This window comes from Ostrinia nubilalis, chromosome 20, assembly GCF_963855985.1.
Source record: "Ostrinia nubilalis chromosome 20, ilOstNubi1.1, whole genome shotgun sequence".
NCBI classification, from domain to species: Eukaryota; Metazoa; Arthropoda; class Insecta; order Lepidoptera; family Crambidae; genus Ostrinia; species Ostrinia nubilalis.
Genome location: NC_087107.1, coordinates 3,075,679 through 3,095,726, shown reverse-complemented (window position 1 = coordinate 3,095,726; position 20,048 = coordinate 3,075,679). Strand labels below are relative to the sequence as shown.

The window sequence follows — 20,048 nt, the reverse complement described above, 5'->3', positions numbered from 1 at the left end:
GCAAGTATCGTTTGTGAATACGGGTGTAAGATACTTAAGTAAGCGAAGCTGTCAAATGGGGTCTAAATGAGCGGTGCGAGTATGCATAGCTCTTAATAAACGGGCGTTAGTCTATTATATTGAATGATTGATCTACTTCCTTGTATTTTATTTAGGTAGTTTGACAGCATAATACCTATTAAGATACACAAAATCTGGGGTATTTACATTATATTTCGATTAGTAATTTAGATGAAGATGTAGCTAGACACACTGAACTAGTGAACTAGTCATGTAGAGGCGACTGAATGGAAATCAGCGAACTATTCTCCATCAATTTGACAGAAAATCTAGTACCGCAAAAGTATAAGAGATACTACAGAAAACAGTCGTGGAAACCCGAACAATTGTAGCTATTACCCACTCAAAGTAATCGGTTGAACTATGCCATCAACATAATTCAACCTTGACACCAGGGTCAATGGGAGGTGTCATGACATCCAATTCATCAAATCAACAAGCACTGTAATAGAGTGAGACAATGACAAAATCGTAGCACGCAGCTGACGACTAACTAGCTGTAATGCGCGCACGCAACGTCACTGTCAATCGGGGTGTAATTTATGCCACAGATTAAACAGTGCCAATGTCAAAATTTGAAGTGCGAAGTGAATGCTGAGGCGTTGATATACGGCATGGGTTAAGGGTCAAAGGTGTGAGTGATTGAAATAAACAAACTTTGCAAAACAGTAACACTGTTTACTTATAATAACTTACACGCGCGTTGAAAACTGGTTTGAAGTGAAGTTTTTTATATGGCATTCTGCGAGTTTAACTCGGGTGTAACTTTTAATTAGTATTTATTTTTATTATTTATTTAAACTTTTATGCCAAAATAAATTTGTACATAAGGCGAACTTAATGCACTAAAGCATTCTCGACCAGTTTACCTTTGGGTTGAGCAGAAAAGAAATTTGTTTGGCGGTACTTCTAGTGCAGGAAAGAAAAACAAAAACAAATAATAATATGCTACATACATAAATAATATATAAAATATATAATATATAAATACATACATAAAATAGATGATTGAGTTAAACTGAAATTACAATTCATGAAGATGAAATCATTTGGAGGAAGTGATTATGGACAGATTTTTTAAAAGAAAACTTACTAGACGCTTGCCTGGTCTCTTCAGGCAGAGAGTTCCAGAGCCTTATGGCCTGGAGACGGAAGGAGTCGGAGAGAAAACCAGTTCGGTGAAGAGGGGTGGAGAGAACGGATTTGTTGGAGGAGCGGAGCTGACGTGAGTGCGTAGAGCTGAGAAGATTAAACTGAGACTTAAGATATGAAGGAGAGTTGGGATCATTTAGAATTGAAAAAAGGGTAGAGAGAATTCTGACTTTGCGTCGAAGTGGGAGAGGCAACCATTGAAGCTGGGAACGGTAAGCGGAGATATGGTCATATTTACGGAGACAGAAAATAAAGCGAATGGCATTGTTGACAAGGCGATCCAACTTTGTAAGTAGATCTTGATTTAGGTCGGGGTAACAGACGTCGGCATAGTCGATTATCGGGAGGACAAGAGCTTGAATAAGGGAAATTTTCGTTTTTGTTGGGAGGAAGTTTTTGAGCCTCCAGAGGGAGCGCATTGTGGCTGTAACCTTCCGACTGACCTCCGCAACCTGTACATTCCAGCTGAGCGTGGTGTCCAAGTGCAAGCCAAGGTTTTTGACGCTCGCACAGTAAGGAATGTCAACTCCATTAAAGTTAACCGGTGGCACACCGTTGAGGTGACATATTTGACGCTGGCTTCCAATAATTATGGCTTGGCACTTGTTAGGGTTGACGGCTACACCAAATCGACCAGACCACTCAGCAATGTAATCAAGATCAGCATTAATATACTCCACAGCCCTGTTGATGTCCTTGAAGTGGCATTGACGGTAAAGTTGCAGATCGTCTGCATATAGATGGCAAGAGGAGCCAATACCGGAGGTGATAGAGTTTATAAAGAGAGAAAACAGTAAAGGAGAGAGTATGCCACCCTGCGGAACGCCAGTAAGCAAGTCACGCCAGTGGGAAATAGAGTTATCGATACGGACCGCTTGCTGGCGGCCACGAAGGTAGGAAGCAAACCAGTTAATTGCAGTAGGTGTAAGATTGAGTTGGGCTAAAACAGCCAGAAGAACGTCATGGTCCACAGTATTAAAGGCGTTGGAAAAGTCAATCAATACTAGCAGTGTCACTTCACCGTGTTCCATGCCTATTCTGATATCCTCAGTCACTTTAAGTAGTGCAGTGCTGGTACTGTGGCCAGGTCGGTAAAGATGATAAATGTAATAATAAGGGGGTAAAGATATAGATTGATATAATAAGAAGTTGCAAAGATGGAGATACCATATTATACTTAAAAGCACGCGGTCCGATTAGCACGTGCCACTATACCTACCCATGAAAATAATTAGATGGCCATTTGATGAGGCTACCCTGGTATCATTAGGTTCCACAAAGTGAAGTATCTTGCATTCGTGGCCTGTATTTAAGGATAGGTACACTAATATTGCATCTGCGCAAAGAATGCTCCACCACAATCAGAGGATTGTGAAAGAATTCAGAAAAGCTTCTTAAAGAAATGTCTGTCTATTTTAGTAACTAGAGTGAACCTTATGTCTTAAAAAAGTAGAGTCAGAGCTGAATAAAATTACTCCAAAAGACTCTCAAGATGTTTTTTCCTGACATTTATCATCTTTGAAGTATTTAACTAATAAGAGGAAATTTTGAATAATATCATTTATAAAGTCTGTAACTCCTTTGAGTTATTAAATTAGAACAAGAATTTGAGTTATTAAAGAAGAAACAAAATTAAATTAGAAGAATTAGGAAAGCCTAATTATAACGTACCACGTAGTCTTAGCAAAATTAAGTGGGCTTATTTATTTACGGTCAGCTAGGCAGCTGAATTCTCTCAAATACCTAAGTGTAATGTCTTAATCTCTTGACATTTTGATTGGAGATGAAAAATTATAGTCATTGTTATCATTGACGACACAACAGATGATTAGGCGAACCTCGGACGTAGTTTGTGAAATATTTAATGTTACACCAAAGTCCTGACATTTCCCGCTCCTCAATTTTATGATCACGATCGAACACTATGTAATAATTTTGCGCTTTTGGTAAAAAATAGTTGTTATAGTATACATTTTAATATAAACTAGATCTAAATTACCAATTACAGACATAGCACATTATCGCCCATATTCACAAACGATGCTTGCTTAAGTGAAGCAGCAAATCGAACGCACAGCGTTGAATAGAGCTCTGTGAGTGGTTCGTATGTCACCCTGTGCGTTCAAGCGTACTGTGAGACCTCATAGTAATGTTTGTGAATACGGGCGTCTTCACAAACATTACTATGAACATCTACTGTACTGTACTGTAACATGCGTTCGGATGCGGTATCGGAATCGCACGTTTTAGAAACTCTATCGATGCAGCATCGCGATTTTGCGATTTCGTGCATTCGTAATGGGTCAGAATCGCGCGGTTTAGCGACTATGCAGCTACGCTGACTCTGCGTCGAGCTTCCGAAAAGCGACTCAATCGCCGCATTTGTTTTTAAGTGTGCGGTGTGGAAGGTGTGGCCGCTACATTGCTTCTAAAAAGCGGCTAAATTGCCGTTCGCCGATGCTAAAAGAACAATGTGTGCTATGGCTCTTATAGCCATCAATTTAGCCATAACCTTGGCAAACACACGATAATTCAATAAAAGTTACGAAAGCTTTCCTTGTCGTGCTTCTCATTGTCGTTGATCGTGATCATCCTATTCAAAATTACTCACTGAGTGGTCTGTGAGGTAGCCTTAACATTTGTGCAGATTTATTAAATAACGATACAATAAAGCTTTCGATTGTTTGAAAATACATAGTAGAGATAGCATGCACCTATTTAAAGCACGTATCAACTCTGACACCAAGGTTATAGTGACTTAATTGATATACTTACTCTTACATAATGATAGAAAAATGTTAATGTTAGGTACAAAATGGACTGAGTGAAACTATTTTGATTTTGATTTTATGAGGGTATCGAAGCTGGCGGAAACTAGCAGCGTTAACATTAAAAATAACTTTTGTAAGTAAAAGATACGTGAAACCAACTGAAACAAATATTGGATTAGGCCGTGTCTGTAAAGTCAAATTCTTACTACAATTTAAGTTTTTCCAAATTACTCGTTCTTAAATATTTTAGAGGTTTGCTAAATGAAAGTCGATTGGCGCATTACCTAACTACCAATATACACCATCTACTGCCTATAACCGTTACCATCTACAATCTGAAGGGTCACTGATTCAGAACAATTCATCACTCCTAATCTGTTTTAAAATGCCTTCGCCGGTTTCTTAGTAACCGTTGAAGCGATGTCTTTTGCAAGTACCGACACTGTTGCAATGATAATGGAATATTTTACATCTGAATTATAATTTCATCACGATATAATGGTTATTGTGAGTTAGGGCATCGGAAAAGGGGATTGAAACGTTTACAAGTTGAGCACTCATTCATGTGTGTGATTCGGAAGCAGCAGATTTGATTGAGTGTCACAATAAAGATAAATTAAAAATATTTTGTGTTTTGTATTTTGTAATTGGGTAAGAACATGTAAACTTTTGTGACCTGTGCAAGAGCAAGAGCTTTGTTATGTTACATTTATTGATTACAGCTACTAAATGACATAGGTATGTAAGTTACTTTTATTAAAATATCGAGAGGTTTTACTACTTTTAGTAATAAACATCGGCGGTTAATTCTAAAGTAAAGCACAAATAGACATCATAGCATTATTAATAATAATAAAGAAGGGACTTACTTATCGCTAGAATGCCGACGAGTAATATCGCTCTGGTAATCATATTCGCTTCGAAACCTCTCGTCTTCCACCGCATCACAGTTCTGAAACAAAAGAAAAGTATTTTAATCAAAAACATGTAAAAATGATGAGGTTTTTTAAATAATTAACAATAAGCACTAATAGAACTTAAGTTTATAATACGTTTAAAGTTGTACTGAACAAACTTGCTTAAATATAAACATGCATAGAGGAAATTCAAAAATTCAAAAAAATTTGAATTTTTGAATTTTGAATTTTTGAACAGATCACATAACCAATGACTAGTTATTTGAACCCGGGCTTTTTCTAGCAGTGTTTAAATATTTAAGTTAATATCTCGAAGCTCCTGTAGGATAAATAGTTACAAAGACACGTTACCGGCTGTTTAGGTAAGTATACTTACGCCCGTATTCACAAACGATGCTTTCTGAAGTGAAGCAGCAAATCGAACGCACAGCGTTGAACAGAGCTCTGTGATTGGTTCGTGAGTCACCCTGTGCGCCCACGCGCACTGTGAGACCTCATAGTAATGTTTGTGAATACGGGCGTTATTATAATATGCCTGTGTTGTAATATTGTTTCAATGAAATTGTATCGAAACTGGTAGCTCAGGTAAAAGTGCCTCTATAAGTAGATTTTGAACCCTAGATTAGTCTAGATGCTATCAAGACAATTTTACATCAGATACACATCCGTGCACAAAAACAGACCCGAAATTAAATTAATTGCCGTAACCGCGAACTTTCACAAGCAAACGATTGTGCTTTGCAAGTTCAAATGTCGTCGAAAGCTGCACGAGAACATGCATTCTACAGTCAGCATCACAACTCAGGTATCAGACTGCAAAAGCTTTCAAAACTGAAACAGTACTCTAACTACTGGTCTTAAGGTAGTTTTTGAGTTGTGTAAGGTTCCATAGCGACTATACCAACGAAAGCAAAGATAGTCGACGTAGTTCACGACTCCCGACTCGTGCTCAGATCATCTGAAAGGCGATACCGCGTTCAGACAAGTAGATGTCAAAATAATTTAATTATTGTGTAGTAGCGCTCTGGGTTTGTTTAAATTCCCGTATATTAGAGGCGTGACTCACGGGAACTGATTAGAGCTTTCGCTCAAAGAAAAGCTCAAAGGGCTATATTTCACCGGGACACCATGGCGGCGCAACCAGTCGCCGCTACCAACAAAATGTATACAGCTTTGCGCAACCAAACGGACACCAGGTGAGTAACTCTCTATAGAACTGTATACATTTTGTTGGTAGCCGCCATGGTGTCCCGGTGAAATATAGCCCTAACATTTTAACAGCCGTTTCGTGCGGAAAGAACAAACGTTGTTTGGTTTGTTGTGATTTTGTTTCTTAAGTATAATGACGTCATTTCACTGATTATTTATTTATACGTAAATATATGCTAAAATATAACTTTTACCCGCGGCTTTTCCCGCGTGGATTTCGTTCTGTCATTACTTCGTTCTGTTCTGTCGTTTTGTGACTTGTTTAATTGGTTGTTAAGATGAGAAATGCCATATTTATACTATATTATTATGGAAAGCAGATTTCTGAAACTGCTATTTAATTTTGCCTTCAAAACTGACGTAGCATATCTTAACCCCCTACAATTTGCGTAACCAATATCGACTTTTCATCTTCCCACAGTCCGTCACGATCGATACCATGGATCGATACCGTTGTTGATTGGCTAATTGGCGATCTGCTCATCTTGGGTCTGATTGCTACCTCTCAGATCCAGATAGCGAGCCTTCCTGGTTGGTTACAGCACAGGTTAAGTAGGGTGCTTTGAGGGGTCTTGATACGAATTGATAAAGGGACATGATGAAAATAGACAAGTAAAGGAAGTAAACTTTGTAGTGTTGAAGGTTAGAGTGTAATAAAATTTTAAATGCTTTAGTACTTATTATTATTCTGTGGTAAAACTTTTATGGGGATAGGTTTGATTAATGTAGAGCCCTCAATTGACGCTAATCCTTGAATCTAAGAAAAAAAGAAAAGAAATGCCTATGAACGAAACCAATATAACAATTTAATTACCTACCTACCTTACTTAGGATATATCATCATTAAAAATCGAAATGTAAGAAAGAAAAAAACTGAAATGTAGCTTAATTGATTTCTACTATTATTATTTAATCGATTACAGTTTATAAGGAATATTAATAAACTACAGTAAATCAGCTCACTTTTTTTTAATCAATCTCCATGTGTGGCGAGTCGTGATTCCGTGAAGACCTATCGGGTTGAAATGTCAAGCCTTTCAGAAGTTCAGAGCCACGAGTAGGTCTATAACTTACTGCCTTATCAGATAGGGAAGTACTGAGGCATATTTCAGTAATTGCAACTCAATTGTTAGGCTACTCTTCCACAAGGAAAATGAGCGGCGCGGGCTGGAGATGCATTTGACGGAGTATTTCTCCGTGTATCATTTAGTACCAAATAAATATTTTTTCTTTCTTTCTTTCTTTCTTTCAAAAATAAGGTAGCAAGCTACGAGTGTAGATCTTTTATATACTGAGGATTTGGATATTTGGGTTAATATTAGTGGATATGAGCAACTGTTACACGGTGTATTATCTAGAGAAGGTTTCAATAAAACAAAGCTCATCATAGACCCATTCCTGTTGAAAATAGCTCGACTCACGTCAAGGTATAGACGACAGGACTTCATGGTAATACTGTAGCACATCTTATGAAGTTGTAACGAATGATATTTTGCTACAAAAAATGTATAATCTGATGTGCTGTTGATATTATAGATACACTAGACTTCGACCGCGTGGAATAGTTACTTTGGGTTTGTGATGATTTTAGCCTATATCCTTCCTCGATAAATGAATTGTCTAACACTGAAAGAATTTTTCAAATCAGACCACTAGTTTCTGAGATTAGCGCATTTAAAGAAATAAAGTCTTCAACTTTATAATATTAGTATTAGATGGATAATACTGTGTTTCGCTTGATGTGCGTTTGTCCTTTTATTATTCCAATCCCAGAATTTTAATCAACGCCTGACCTTGAGCCTTTCTTCATTGTTCACCTTTAACTTAATCATGTGTCTGAATAGCTTGTTTATTGCGAAGAAAATAAGTAATTTCGAAACCTTATGTTTGCTGCTTGTCTCATTTTGCAACGGTTATCAATGTAATTGCGATGTTTTTATGACGGTGAATTAAAGTTATTTTATAATAAAGATGACAGTGAAAATAATGACTACTATACAACTTGAATTACTGCTATGAGTTATTTAAGTAGGTAAGTGCCGTTCCTTGCAATACTGAATATTGTTCCCTTAAGAGAGGTAGAGTTTCCTGGAAATTATACCAATCAGGGAGTAATGAGGATAGTTACCCAGAATATTCCTGCACGGCACGTCTCTAATCACAAAAGATCATGTAAAAAAGACTGCAAAAATCCTTTTTTTCTGCCTGTCCACAGCTTCAGCCCTCATAAAGGTAGGCAAGGAAGGCATCTTCTTCATCTAGCATCCAGTATGCAAGCCGTTACCAATGATTGTTGGGGGAGGCCTATGTTCAGCAGTGGACGTCTACCTTTGTCTATGACTCTACAACTGACTCTTGGCTTATAATGTCATAATGAGGACTAAAAACTAATGCAGTTTATCACTATCTTAAAGGCTTTTACTTAAGGTAAATAAGAAAACTATACCGTATATATGGGATATATGGGTTATATATAACTAAGCAAACTGTAGACAAACTCATCAGTAATACAAATCACCTGTCTACATTGCAATCTAATTTACATCCGCATCGCGAACAGTCTAGCCGCTAATCTCCACTTAGCTCAGCACGTCCGTCGGTCGGTTAGACCATAAATCTGCAATTTTGCAAGTGCAGCATTGATTCGCAAAGAATATTATCAGATGTACACTCAGACGTTGCAAAACGCGGTGCATTGTATTTTTAACTGCACAATATGAACCAACATTTGCCACAGTCTAAATTAGGGTTGGTAATGCATCTTCAATTGGAGGTAGGAATTGGGGATCAACAAAACATGTCTGTATTTGTATATGATAGTGTTAAGATGACTGATAAAATTTTATAAATGCTGATTATATTGTGTGTAATGTAACGGTCGAGCGAACTCGCGAAAGTAGATTTTGATCGATGGATGGTGATGGTAGAGCTTTAATTCACGAACTAATTTTGTTAATAGAAGCATAAAAAGTATTATTGGTTTTTTTTAGAATAAGTACTAAGTGTGGATAAAAATATAAGGTATAGACGACAGCATATCACACTACATTTTTGTCGTTATCAACAAGTGCCTACACTGTACAGTGCTTAGCACGACGTGCTCATCTTCTGCACCTTTTTTCCTAGAATCAGGTCTACAAAGGTTTTTAGAAAGAAAGAAGAAATGTTTATACAGTATCATCGACAAAACACTTAACTTACAACAATACTTAAAATTACTTAACGAGTAGGTAACAATGATACTGAAAAGGTATCCACTCAGCATGGTGTCGTAGCATCTCAGTAGATAATGCCACGACGCTGGTCTTCGTCTTTAAATTATGATACGTACTGAACTAACTGGTTACATTTTTACTGTGGCTTTTGTACAAAAGAATGCAATCTCTAAATCGGTTTCTAATGAAATTAGATGGGAAACATTGAAGGCTTGTTTATTCTAAATTACTGATGTGTTTTACTTTATTGGTTAACAAACATTAGTGTGTTAATGTAATTTGAAAGGACCAATGATGGATTATTGTATTTATTTGGCAAAACTACAATACAGGTAATACAAAAATACAAGGATGTGTTTAGGAGAAGGTATAGAAGGTACAAAGCTATAGTTTAATTTTCAGACTCCTCCGTGAATAAAATTCTTAGTAGCTTAACGAATACTAGAGGCTTGATCCCCAGGAAGGCGCTGGACGCAGGCCGCTACCAACCGGGTGACATGGAAAGCATTGGGGGAGGACTATGTTCAGCAGTGGACGTCCTATGGCTGAGATGATAATGATGATCCCCAGGAGACATCCCGTTTCTTGCAGGATCCCGTTTAGTAGTATACTTGTTTTAATATTAACGTTTACACGAACATACAGTTTGCAGTATCCCGCAAAAAACCGATCCGTTTAAATTGCCGTGGGAACAAACTCTAATAGGGACAATGTATTATTAACATTGCTTTTTTCTTTAAGATGTTTCAGGAGTATTCTTCATTCTATCTTCCATGACCCTGTGTATGTATGACAGCATGTAATATGTAATTTGTATGACGTGGTCCATTATCACGTTTGATAATGATCTTGCTACAATCAACTGGTCTACAATTATCGTATTTGATAGCCGCTTATTAGGTATTAATGAATGGATAGAGTGATGTATAAATGTAGTACTTGTATAATGATTTGTTACGGCCAATTTAAGTAATTAGTTAGACTTTTTTGATCTAGATTTACATTTGTTGATGTTAGATAGGTATCAAACTGGAATAAGTACCAGTCACATTAAAATTGTATCTAGGTACATATCATTACATCGCTAGACCTGTGATTTAAAAGGTGAACGTGAAAGTACTTAACTTATTTGTAAGTTTTGTAACGTATTTCAGTTTACATAGCTAAACCAGATAGATAAATGAATTTAGCCCGTAGAGTGAGTTGAAGAGAGTTTAGAGTATAGATGAAGAGGTAGATTATATTTACACCATGGAAAAGGACATAAATAGAGTGGAATGTATAACAAAATACAAAATCCACATAAGATCTACCTATAAAAATGGTTTTGGTAAGATTACTTACCAACTCAAAAATCTGAATTATCAGATTTTTGATCCCGGGAGCTCTATAGGTACTGACATTTTCTTTTAAGGTTATCTAAAACTAGCGGCCGCCCGCGACTTCGTACGCGTGTATCCCGTTTTATCCCCTTAGGGATTGAATTTTGCAAAATCCCGTCTTAGGCCTCAGCCTCGAACTTAGCGGGCAGCGGGGCGGGAGCGGCGGCGGCGCGGCAGCGGCAGGATCTTATGCGTGAAATCAAATAGACCGGTTCTCGAAAACAGCGGCGCGGCAGCGGCGCCGGAGCGGGCAACGAGCGGGCAGCGGCGAGGGAGCGGGTAACGAGCGGGCAGCGCACTCCTTCTTTTGCCCACAATAAATCGAGCGTTAGGAATAAATTTGAATCGAAATAAAATTGTCGCCGTTGTTCAGACATTTCGTTTGCGAATAAAAACAAATATCTCGACAATACAAACCCCGAACACAACACTTCGCCGCTAAAGCGCCGCGCGAGCTGCCCGCTGGTTTCGAGAACGGGTCTGCGTTGCCCGCCCCGCTCCCGCGCCGCCGCCGCCGCCGCCCCGCTGCCCGCTAAGTTCGAGGCTGAGGCCTTAGTGAGCACCTACGTTCTAAAATGAATCCCCATGCAAAATTTGAGACTCTTAGCACTTGTAGTTTCTGAGATTTCGTGATGAGTGAGTGAGTGAGTCAGTGGCTTTTCGCTTTTTTGGATATAGTTAAGTGCAACTTAGGTAAAGTACTTAATTCCCACATAAATTTTCAAGTGTTCTTTAAAACACCTCTTAAACCCCGTATGTAAATCAAAACACGCAATAAACAAAAGGTTTAAACGGAAAGCAGTTAGCTGTGTCGTTAAACATGCGCGGGAGTGATCGCCAATAAAGCGGTGCGTGAAACGAGCGTCTGCGCAACTCGTTAGGGCGTCTGTACACTTGTGAGGTTACTTTTAAGTCTTTTTTTATATTTAGATACATTTTGCACATTTGTAATTACTCCTACTTTTAATAAAACTCAGTTAATTTTAGTTATTGAGAGAGAGAATTTGAAATGTACATTATTTTTATTTTAGGCACATATTAAACTATATTATTATCTTGTTTCTTTTTTTCAGAAATATCAGAGCAAGATTCAGCAATTTAATAATGAAAAACGAATAGCAGTTTACAAAATAATGACATAAAGCTGAGACAAATTATGACAATAATTCTAGTCAAATAAAGGTGTTCTATTTCTATTATATTATGACAAAAGTGCATTATTTCATCCGTCTTTTCAGTACCTACTCGTTAATATGTTGTCTCGAGGTGGTGGTAAGCCATGCTACATTTAGTACAAGTGTTCTGAAAAGGGCCTCCATAGTACATACTAACTAAAAATAATTTAAATGTGAAACGGACACTATAGTGAGCAGCCACCTTAAACCCACAAAGTCATGTTCGCGGCGAACAATGAATAATAGAGCGTCTGCAATCAGAGCGACTTGTTCGTTCGGCAAATTGTGCTGTTGGCGATTGGCAACACCTGCCGCTAATCTGTACTTGTTCGCATCTTACAGAGGTGGCACACATTTTTATGTGAAACTAATAGGACTAAGGACTTACTCATATTACAGAGTGAATTAATATAAGTAGGTGGCTGACATAGTTTCTCGGAAATAAACTAAAACTTATTTTTCTTCCTCAGTCACAGGACATTTTTAATTAAAACTTAATTAAGGGGCATGAATTTTTTTATTGATCGGGTAGGCTCGGATAAATAAACGTTGGGGAACAGGGTTCCTATGGAATATAACCCTTTTTTTTAATGGTTGATTAAAGCCATAGAAATATACTTTAGATTACGTGTGTCTGTGAAACCCAGAAGCTCCAAGTCAAAAAAAGTTTCGCTCTCTCATTCAATCATGAAGGTAAAGAATGAATTTCGTAGAAATCAAAATATTACCTACTCGTAGAGCTGTCGTTCCAAACTTCAGTCTACGCAAATCCGTTATTAATTTATAGCAATTCAGTAGGTACCTTTAGTTACTTCGGTATTAACTGGTCGCCGCAGCAAAATATACGAGTTAGTAAATATATATATTTATATATTTATAGTAAATATGTTCCTAATCACTCATCTATATTAACAAGTATTCACAATATTTTCTCACAGTCATTGTGATATAATGATCCTTATTTCACAATGCCCACTAACAAAAGAAGATCACCGATCATAACTTTAACCTAATGATGTTGACCACCTATTTAACCTTTACTACCAACAATATAAAGGTCATGCGCATCTTCTTAACCATTTCGGAAGTATGAGAACGGATATTAGATGTACTATTTCGACATCTCTTCAAGTGTTTTAATTTTGGGAGGTATTGTTTGACAGTGACCTTCGTAACGCGTTTGGGTTCTCAAGCGTAGATCCCTTTATAAATGGACCCTTAGGTTAAGGTGTGTTTCCACTGTGCGAGCGGGTGTTGAGCAGTGTTCGCTAGAAGTTTTGCCACATTGGATTCGTTCTGCGCTCAGGTTCTGCGGCATTATCATCATCTGGTTCTTCGATTTTTTGTTCGGGCTTCAAGCTGATGTTTATAGCCCGGGCTGCTTCTCGACTGGTTTCTGCCAGTCGGTAATTGTGACGTTGCTTGTGCGACGGACTGACCTGTAGCTTCTACTTTGGCACCACTGTCCCGCTCTTGGCGCGGTACCAGCCCACCGGGTGAAACGACATGGGTCGAAGCCCAGTGAACAACCAGCGAGTGGGCGGTTCCTGAGTGTCAAAAGAGCTTGCAGGTAGTCATTAGGTACTTGGTACACAGGGTTTAATGGTGGTTGAGCCAGTTCTGTTCAGCGGCCAGCGGTCACCAAAGTGAACTCAGCCCGCATTATGTATGAACAACATTGTCGGTCTCTATACATTTTGTATTGATGCGATTTGACTGTGCGGGCATGAGCAAAGAACGCAAATTGGGCCTCTGACAGATTGCCTTATCACGACCATTGACAGATTGTATTGCCCGGACCGCCAATGTTGTACATACATAATGCGGGCTGCGTTCATCATCATCATCATTTCAGCCACAGGACGTCCACTGCTGAACATAGGCCTCCCCCAATGACTTACACATCGCACGGTTGGTAGCGGCCTGCATCCAGCGCCTTCCTGCTACCTTTATCTGATAATCGGACCATCTTGTGGGTGGGCTGCGTTCACTTTGACCGAACTGCTGCCCGCAGAAGGCAGTATGGCAAATCCTTTAACATACGTGTTTTATAGCATCTGGTGTGTTTATAGCTTTACGTTTTGAACTGTTTGAATAGTAAACTGTAAATTAACAGTTGGTTTTAATTATGGGATATGGTTATTACGTTTGATCCACAGTTTGAATAAATGGAACAATACATCATACGAATGTGTGTGAATCAAAGGGCCCATAGTTTGTAGTTTACTGTGTTTTGGTAAGTTATGCTGCTTTATACCTTGACCTCTATAAACAATGTAATATTTCTTGACATAACATTCTTAACGGTTTCAATTGAATTAGCACTCGTATATTGTTTGGGACGTAAGTCAAAGTCAAAGTCAAAATTTCTTTATTTGTTTGGACTAATAAATAGTTCTTACAAATCGTCATTTTGCTCTTAAGGAGCCTCTACATGTCTCATAATCTTTTTACCCTACCAGCGCTTCGAGACTAACATTTGGCAAGTGCTGAGAAGAAGCGCCGCAACAAACTCAGTCACCACTGTCTGCCGGTTAATATAAATAAATAGAAATAGTAGTAGTAGGTACATTCGATTCAGGAGCAGTTCACTGAATTTACCATGCATTCTTGTATGGTGTATCTTATAAGAATGGGTATACAAGATTGCGTGGTATATTAAACAAGGTAGTGACGTGCTAATATCTAGACTTACATATTAAGATACTAGTAGAAATGACTCGCATACATAAATTTGAATAACTTGGATTGACCAGTCCCCGAAAGCAGCGCCTGTTCACAGACATGACGAGTGAACCAGCCATCGCTTCACTCGACCATATTAGAGGGAATGTAACGACCCGCCTGTACCACCGTAGTGAAATGATCTCGATTCGAAAACTAATATCAAATTGTCTACAGTTACTTGTGTTTTATTTCTTGAATCATTATGCGGATAGGCAGAGAAAAGTTAACCATGAACTCTACGTGTTTGTCAAAAACTAGTCAAACTTAAGAAGAAGATATCGGTGGAGTGAGGCGTGAGGGCAAAAAAAATAAAAAAATCTTTGGTAAACTTCATTTCGTTATCATTAATTTGGGACAATATTTTCAGGAAGACTTTTCATTTTATCACCGGTAGGTATTTGCAATATTACTGTCAAAGGTTCCCTTATGTACAAACAAACAGAAGTTTTCACCTCTGTCAGCATATTACTTGATTCACCTATAAAAGGAAGTAAGCTTGTGACGCGCCCCGCGACGCATCGACAGCCCTAGCACCGAGCGCAGAGATTTTGACAACCCTACGGCTGCGCGGCCGCACGCCGCACGGACCGAGCTAATATAAGAGACGGCGGCGACCGCGGGCGCCTAGCACTAGAGTGAGCCCGCCGTAGGCTGGACTTGGGTCCAACACCGCGGTGGGCAACCCTCTAGTTGGGTTCGCCACTGATCGGGCGCCTTATGCGCTCGATACGGCCCGATCGCGAACGTCGGTCTGCGTCCGACGCGGACGAGCCTGGGCTTCGCTACGCGAAGCCCACACTCGGCCTCGTCGGCACGCGCACCGACGATCGCCAAACGGCTAGAGTACCTTCTGTACTCGCCACTCTGCCCGGTGAAGCTGGAAAAGCTCCTCAAGCTACCAGCGCGCGTCCCTTCAAAAAAAAAAAAAAAAAAGGGCGCCTAGCATTCGCTCGGGAGCCATTGTAACAGCCAGACGTTCGCGCGCGCGTCTATCGTTCCCTCGGCTGCATTGCACAGAGTCCCTAGCGAATAGCTATCCACATTGTTCCCTACTAACCCTAACTGTTCGACTCTGGCTTGATCCGATACCTCGTCACTAATCCGCGGCGCCATAAAGCGTCGTGTTGAGACGTTCTATCGTTGATAGCCAACCGGTTCTCGTCCTTACCGAGTAGTGCATGAGATACTCATCCCGAACCTGCGGTAGCAATCCTGCTGCCACCCTTCCTGAACTTCACACCCCCTCGCCCCGTAGGTCCGACGCCTTTCCCTAGTGGTCGTACTCACTATCGAGGCTTCGGTCTCTGGCTTGAGCTAACGAACCACATCCTACCCCCCTAGTTGTAAGTATCCAGACTAACACTCGATAAACCTCGCACAGGGCGCCGCCCCTCTCGCGGATACGAAAACTAGTTTCGGGACGTGAACCGGGCACGTCGCTATCCCTCTTGTCATAGTAGACTTGCAATTGTGGAATAACTTGCTCGTTATTTAAATAATAGTAATTTAGAGTCAGTGAAACTAGAATAAGTAAAATATTGTGGAACCTGAATTACAAAGTGCCATTGTGTTATTGATTGTGCGTTTCCTTGGTCAAATATCCCTGTAGGCATCCTGGATAGGTACACATCCCTCATCGCAGAAGGCGAACTGGGACTTAGTACTAAACAGCGGGGTGTCAGACTGAGCTAGCTAAGACGCCCCGTTGCAAGCTCGCTAAACGGGTGTCCTCAGCACTACCTGCTGTACCGTTTGAAAGTTTGAACCTGGGTCAAAGGCTTTTATCACTCACTTAGGGTTGTCACTACAGTTTAACTATTGCAAAATTAGTTAGCTGCGTCTTTGTTATGTATAATTTTAATAGCTCAGGTGTTAAAGCAAAATACATCTCATATGGAGTAGAAAATAAAGTAAGTTTGACAATTCATGATTTCTAATACCATCAAAAATGAACTAGACTGATTTTATTAATTTGACACATTAGAAATGCTACTCATGTATGCTTCTATTTTCAAATTGAGCTGTCAATACCAACTGTCAATTTCGAAGAATGTCTCAAGTTAAATCGGTGGCAGTGGCAGCCCTATAATGAAGTCTAACTTCTAAGTCGCTTATTCCGCATGCAATTTCTCCGATCCCAGACAATGGGGGAATATTTTCCCTATATTATGACTATAGGCCGTATAATTTAACCCCCATGGGCTTATGACCTTAGCCATTAGCGATGCCGATGTTGGTTGCATTTTATGCGGTAAAATGTCCTCAAATTCAAGTCAAATTATTTGCTGAAATAGGTTAACGGTTTTAATGTTATATTTGTATACTTTAACGCTTTAACCTTCCAATTTTACAAGTGGTATTGTTTACTAACGAACTAACTTAGGAAATCGTCTCTGACGCTGTTAGATCTTGTAGAGTGTAACGCCCGTATTCATAAATATTACTGTAAGGTCTCACAGTGCCCGTGGACGCACAGGGTCACACACGAACCAATCACAGAGCTTTATTCAACGCTGTGCGTTCGTATTGTTGCATCACTTAAGCAAGCATCGTTTGTGAATACGGGCGTAAGTTTATGTTACCCTAAGTATGTTGCGATAAGTTACTTTAAAGTAGCGATAATCGCTAATATTTAGTCAGTTCAATTCTCCATGAAGGACCAAATTTGGCATTGGAAATCAGTGAAATTTCAGTGCTCCTACGAGTAAGTCACGTGTAAACTTTCTCGCTCAAGCAATGGTCAATTTCTCCATACCAATGTCAATTATACTAACAGATTTCGGTCCTAAATAACATTGAAATTCAATAACTATTCGCAAAGTTGACATAAGTTAGGGCTTACCCACGCATGCATCACGATAGAGCACGATTTAGTACTTTCTCTGTTTAGCTAGTTGGCCGGTTTGAGGCCTTGTTAGTGTCAGAATATACATATACAGGGTGACAGGTAAAGCGATACATTCCTTGAAAGGGGTTAAAGTAGAGCTTATTTGCAGTCACTTAAGTCATATGACACCATGTCCGAAACTTGTTCATTTCCAAGTTATTCAAGATTTAAGTATTTTTTAAAAAATCTCCAGTTTTTATGTTAAAATGTACCCTTGTAATGAAGAATACGGAATAATCTTAACTTTTTTATTGTATTCGTATAGCTAAATAATAAGATTGACATTTTAAATTAAAATTTGCAAGAAAGAATCGTCATTACTCAAGTAAAAGCTAAAAAACCATGTATTATTTTGCAAAAAAAATATGTTTTAGGTAATTAAACGAAGAATTACCAAGAAAAAATTTATGGAATGTTGTGTACAAATTACAGAATTTAGTTCCTTGATTCATTAGCTATTCAAAAAGGTACAGGTGTTTAACAAACACTACTTAATTATTTTTTTATTTGAATTTAAACGTCTAGTAAGATACTTTCATAAAAAAATAAATAAATAAAAAAGTCACACTAACAACTGTTCTTGGGTCTCAATAAATGAAAAACTTAGTATTTTAATAATAATTGTATCACCTAATTTTATCTAGGTACATTATTTTAAGTCCTGCTCAAACTGTGAGCCCCCGTCTTCTAATACAAGCTCGTAGTCTGTTTCTCACTTTTGTTTTTGTGACTCTTGTTGTCAAACTGCTGAATATCTTGAGCTGCCCTCTGAATGCGCTCACGAAGCTGTTGCTCGTTGTTTACGGGGGTTACATACAAGAGATACTTCATGTGACCCCATAAATAAAAATCGCAAGGGGTCAGATCCGGACTTCTGGCTGGCCAAGAAATGGGTCCACCGTGCCCAATCCAACGAAGTGGATATTGTTGATCCATCCATTGGCGTACACTGAGCCGAAAGTGTGCTGTGTGTGTGAAAGCTTCGTGAGCGCATTCAGAGGGCAGCTCAAGATATTCAGCAAAGTTTGACAACAAGAGTCACAAAAACAGAAGTGAGAAACAGACTACGAGCTTGTATTAGAAGACGGGGCTCACAGTTTGAGCAGGACTTAAAATAATGTACCTAAATAAAATTAGGTGATACAATATTATTAAAATACTAAGTTTTTCATTTATCGAGACCCAAGAATAGTTGTTAGTGTGACTTTTTTATTTATTAATTTTTTTATGAAAGTATCTTACTAGACGTTTAAATTCAAATAAAAAAATAATTATGTAGTGTTTGTTAAACACCTGTACCTTTTTGAATAGCTAATGAATCAAGGAACTAAATTCTGTAATTTGTACACAACATTCCATGCATTTTTTCTTGGTAATTCTTCGTTTAATTACCTAAAACATATTTTTTTTGCAAAATAATACATGGTTTTTTAGCTTTTACTTGAGTAATGACGATTCTTTCTTGCAAATTTTAATTTAAAATGTCAATCTTATTATTTAGCTATACGAATACAACAAAAAAGTTAAGATTATTCCGTATTCTTCATTACAAGGGTACATTTTAACATAAAAACTGGAGATTTTTAAAAAAATACTTAAATCTTGAATAACTTGGAAATTAACAAGTTTCGGACATGGTGTCATATGACTTAAATGACTGCAAATAAGCTCTACTTTAACCCCTTTCAAGGAATGTATCGCTTTACCTGTCACCCTGTATATAAAACTCAAAAGTGACTGACTGACTGACTGACATAGTGATCTATCAACGCACAGCTCAAACCACTGGACGGATCGGGATGAAATCTGGCATGCAGGTAGATGTTATGACGTAGGCATCCGCTAAGAAAGGATTTTACGAAACTCCACCCCCAAGGGGGTAAAACGGGATCACGCGTACGAAGTCGCGGGCGGCCCACACAGGTGAAATGTACGTAATTTGTGGCCAAAATTAAAAAAAGCAAAGTTACTCCGATTCTAAATTAGTAACCTAATATAGGAACAAGACATATGGCGCCATCTATAAATGATATTTAAAAAGTTTAACACTTTTTATCCAGATACCCACAACATTTGATTTAAACAGTTTTTCTTGTTGAGTAATTTTTATAATTTTTAGCTCTTGTTTAACAACAACGTTTAACTTTTATTTAGTTGATATTTGGTATAAAACATATGGAATCTATACATCCAGGTTAGTTTATTATTTCTGTATTACTAAACAGTCTACATTACTTACTATGTTATAGATATATAGGTTTGAATAGAAGTCTATATTTTAAGAGTTTATTTTTTTTAAACAGTGAAAAAGTTCATGATCAAGCGCGATCAACCCGTTTCTTTTACATATTTCGAAAGAACATATCTATGGCTTTCATATGACACCAAAATTAGCTGCGTCAAACTGCGTCACCTAAACAAAATATTGCAAAACTGACAATTTTTATGAATTTTAAAAATACTCATAATATGTTTTCAGGCAGTTCCCAGAACAGCATTCCATTAGTATTCCCTATCCTTAAGATGTAATAAAACTTTTAAAAGAACCAAAAA

At 38.4% G+C, this 20,048-nt stretch overlaps 1 protein-coding gene across 2 annotated transcripts in view; it reads right to left on the bottom strand.

Moving 5' to 3' along the window:
- The window catches only part of LOC135081458 (mucin-2), a 96,762-nt gene that overhangs the window by 21,877 nt on the left and 54,837 nt on the right, over positions 1-20,048 (bottom strand). For both annotated transcript variants that reach the window (XM_063976153.1, XM_063976154.1), the window contains exon 4: positions 4,853-4,935. In XM_063976153.1, coding sequence (XP_063832223.1) covers positions 4,853-4,928 — 76 coding nt within the window. In that variant the 5' untranslated portion in view covers positions 4,929-4,935. The remainder of the gene's footprint in view (positions 1-4,852; positions 4,936-20,048) is intronic.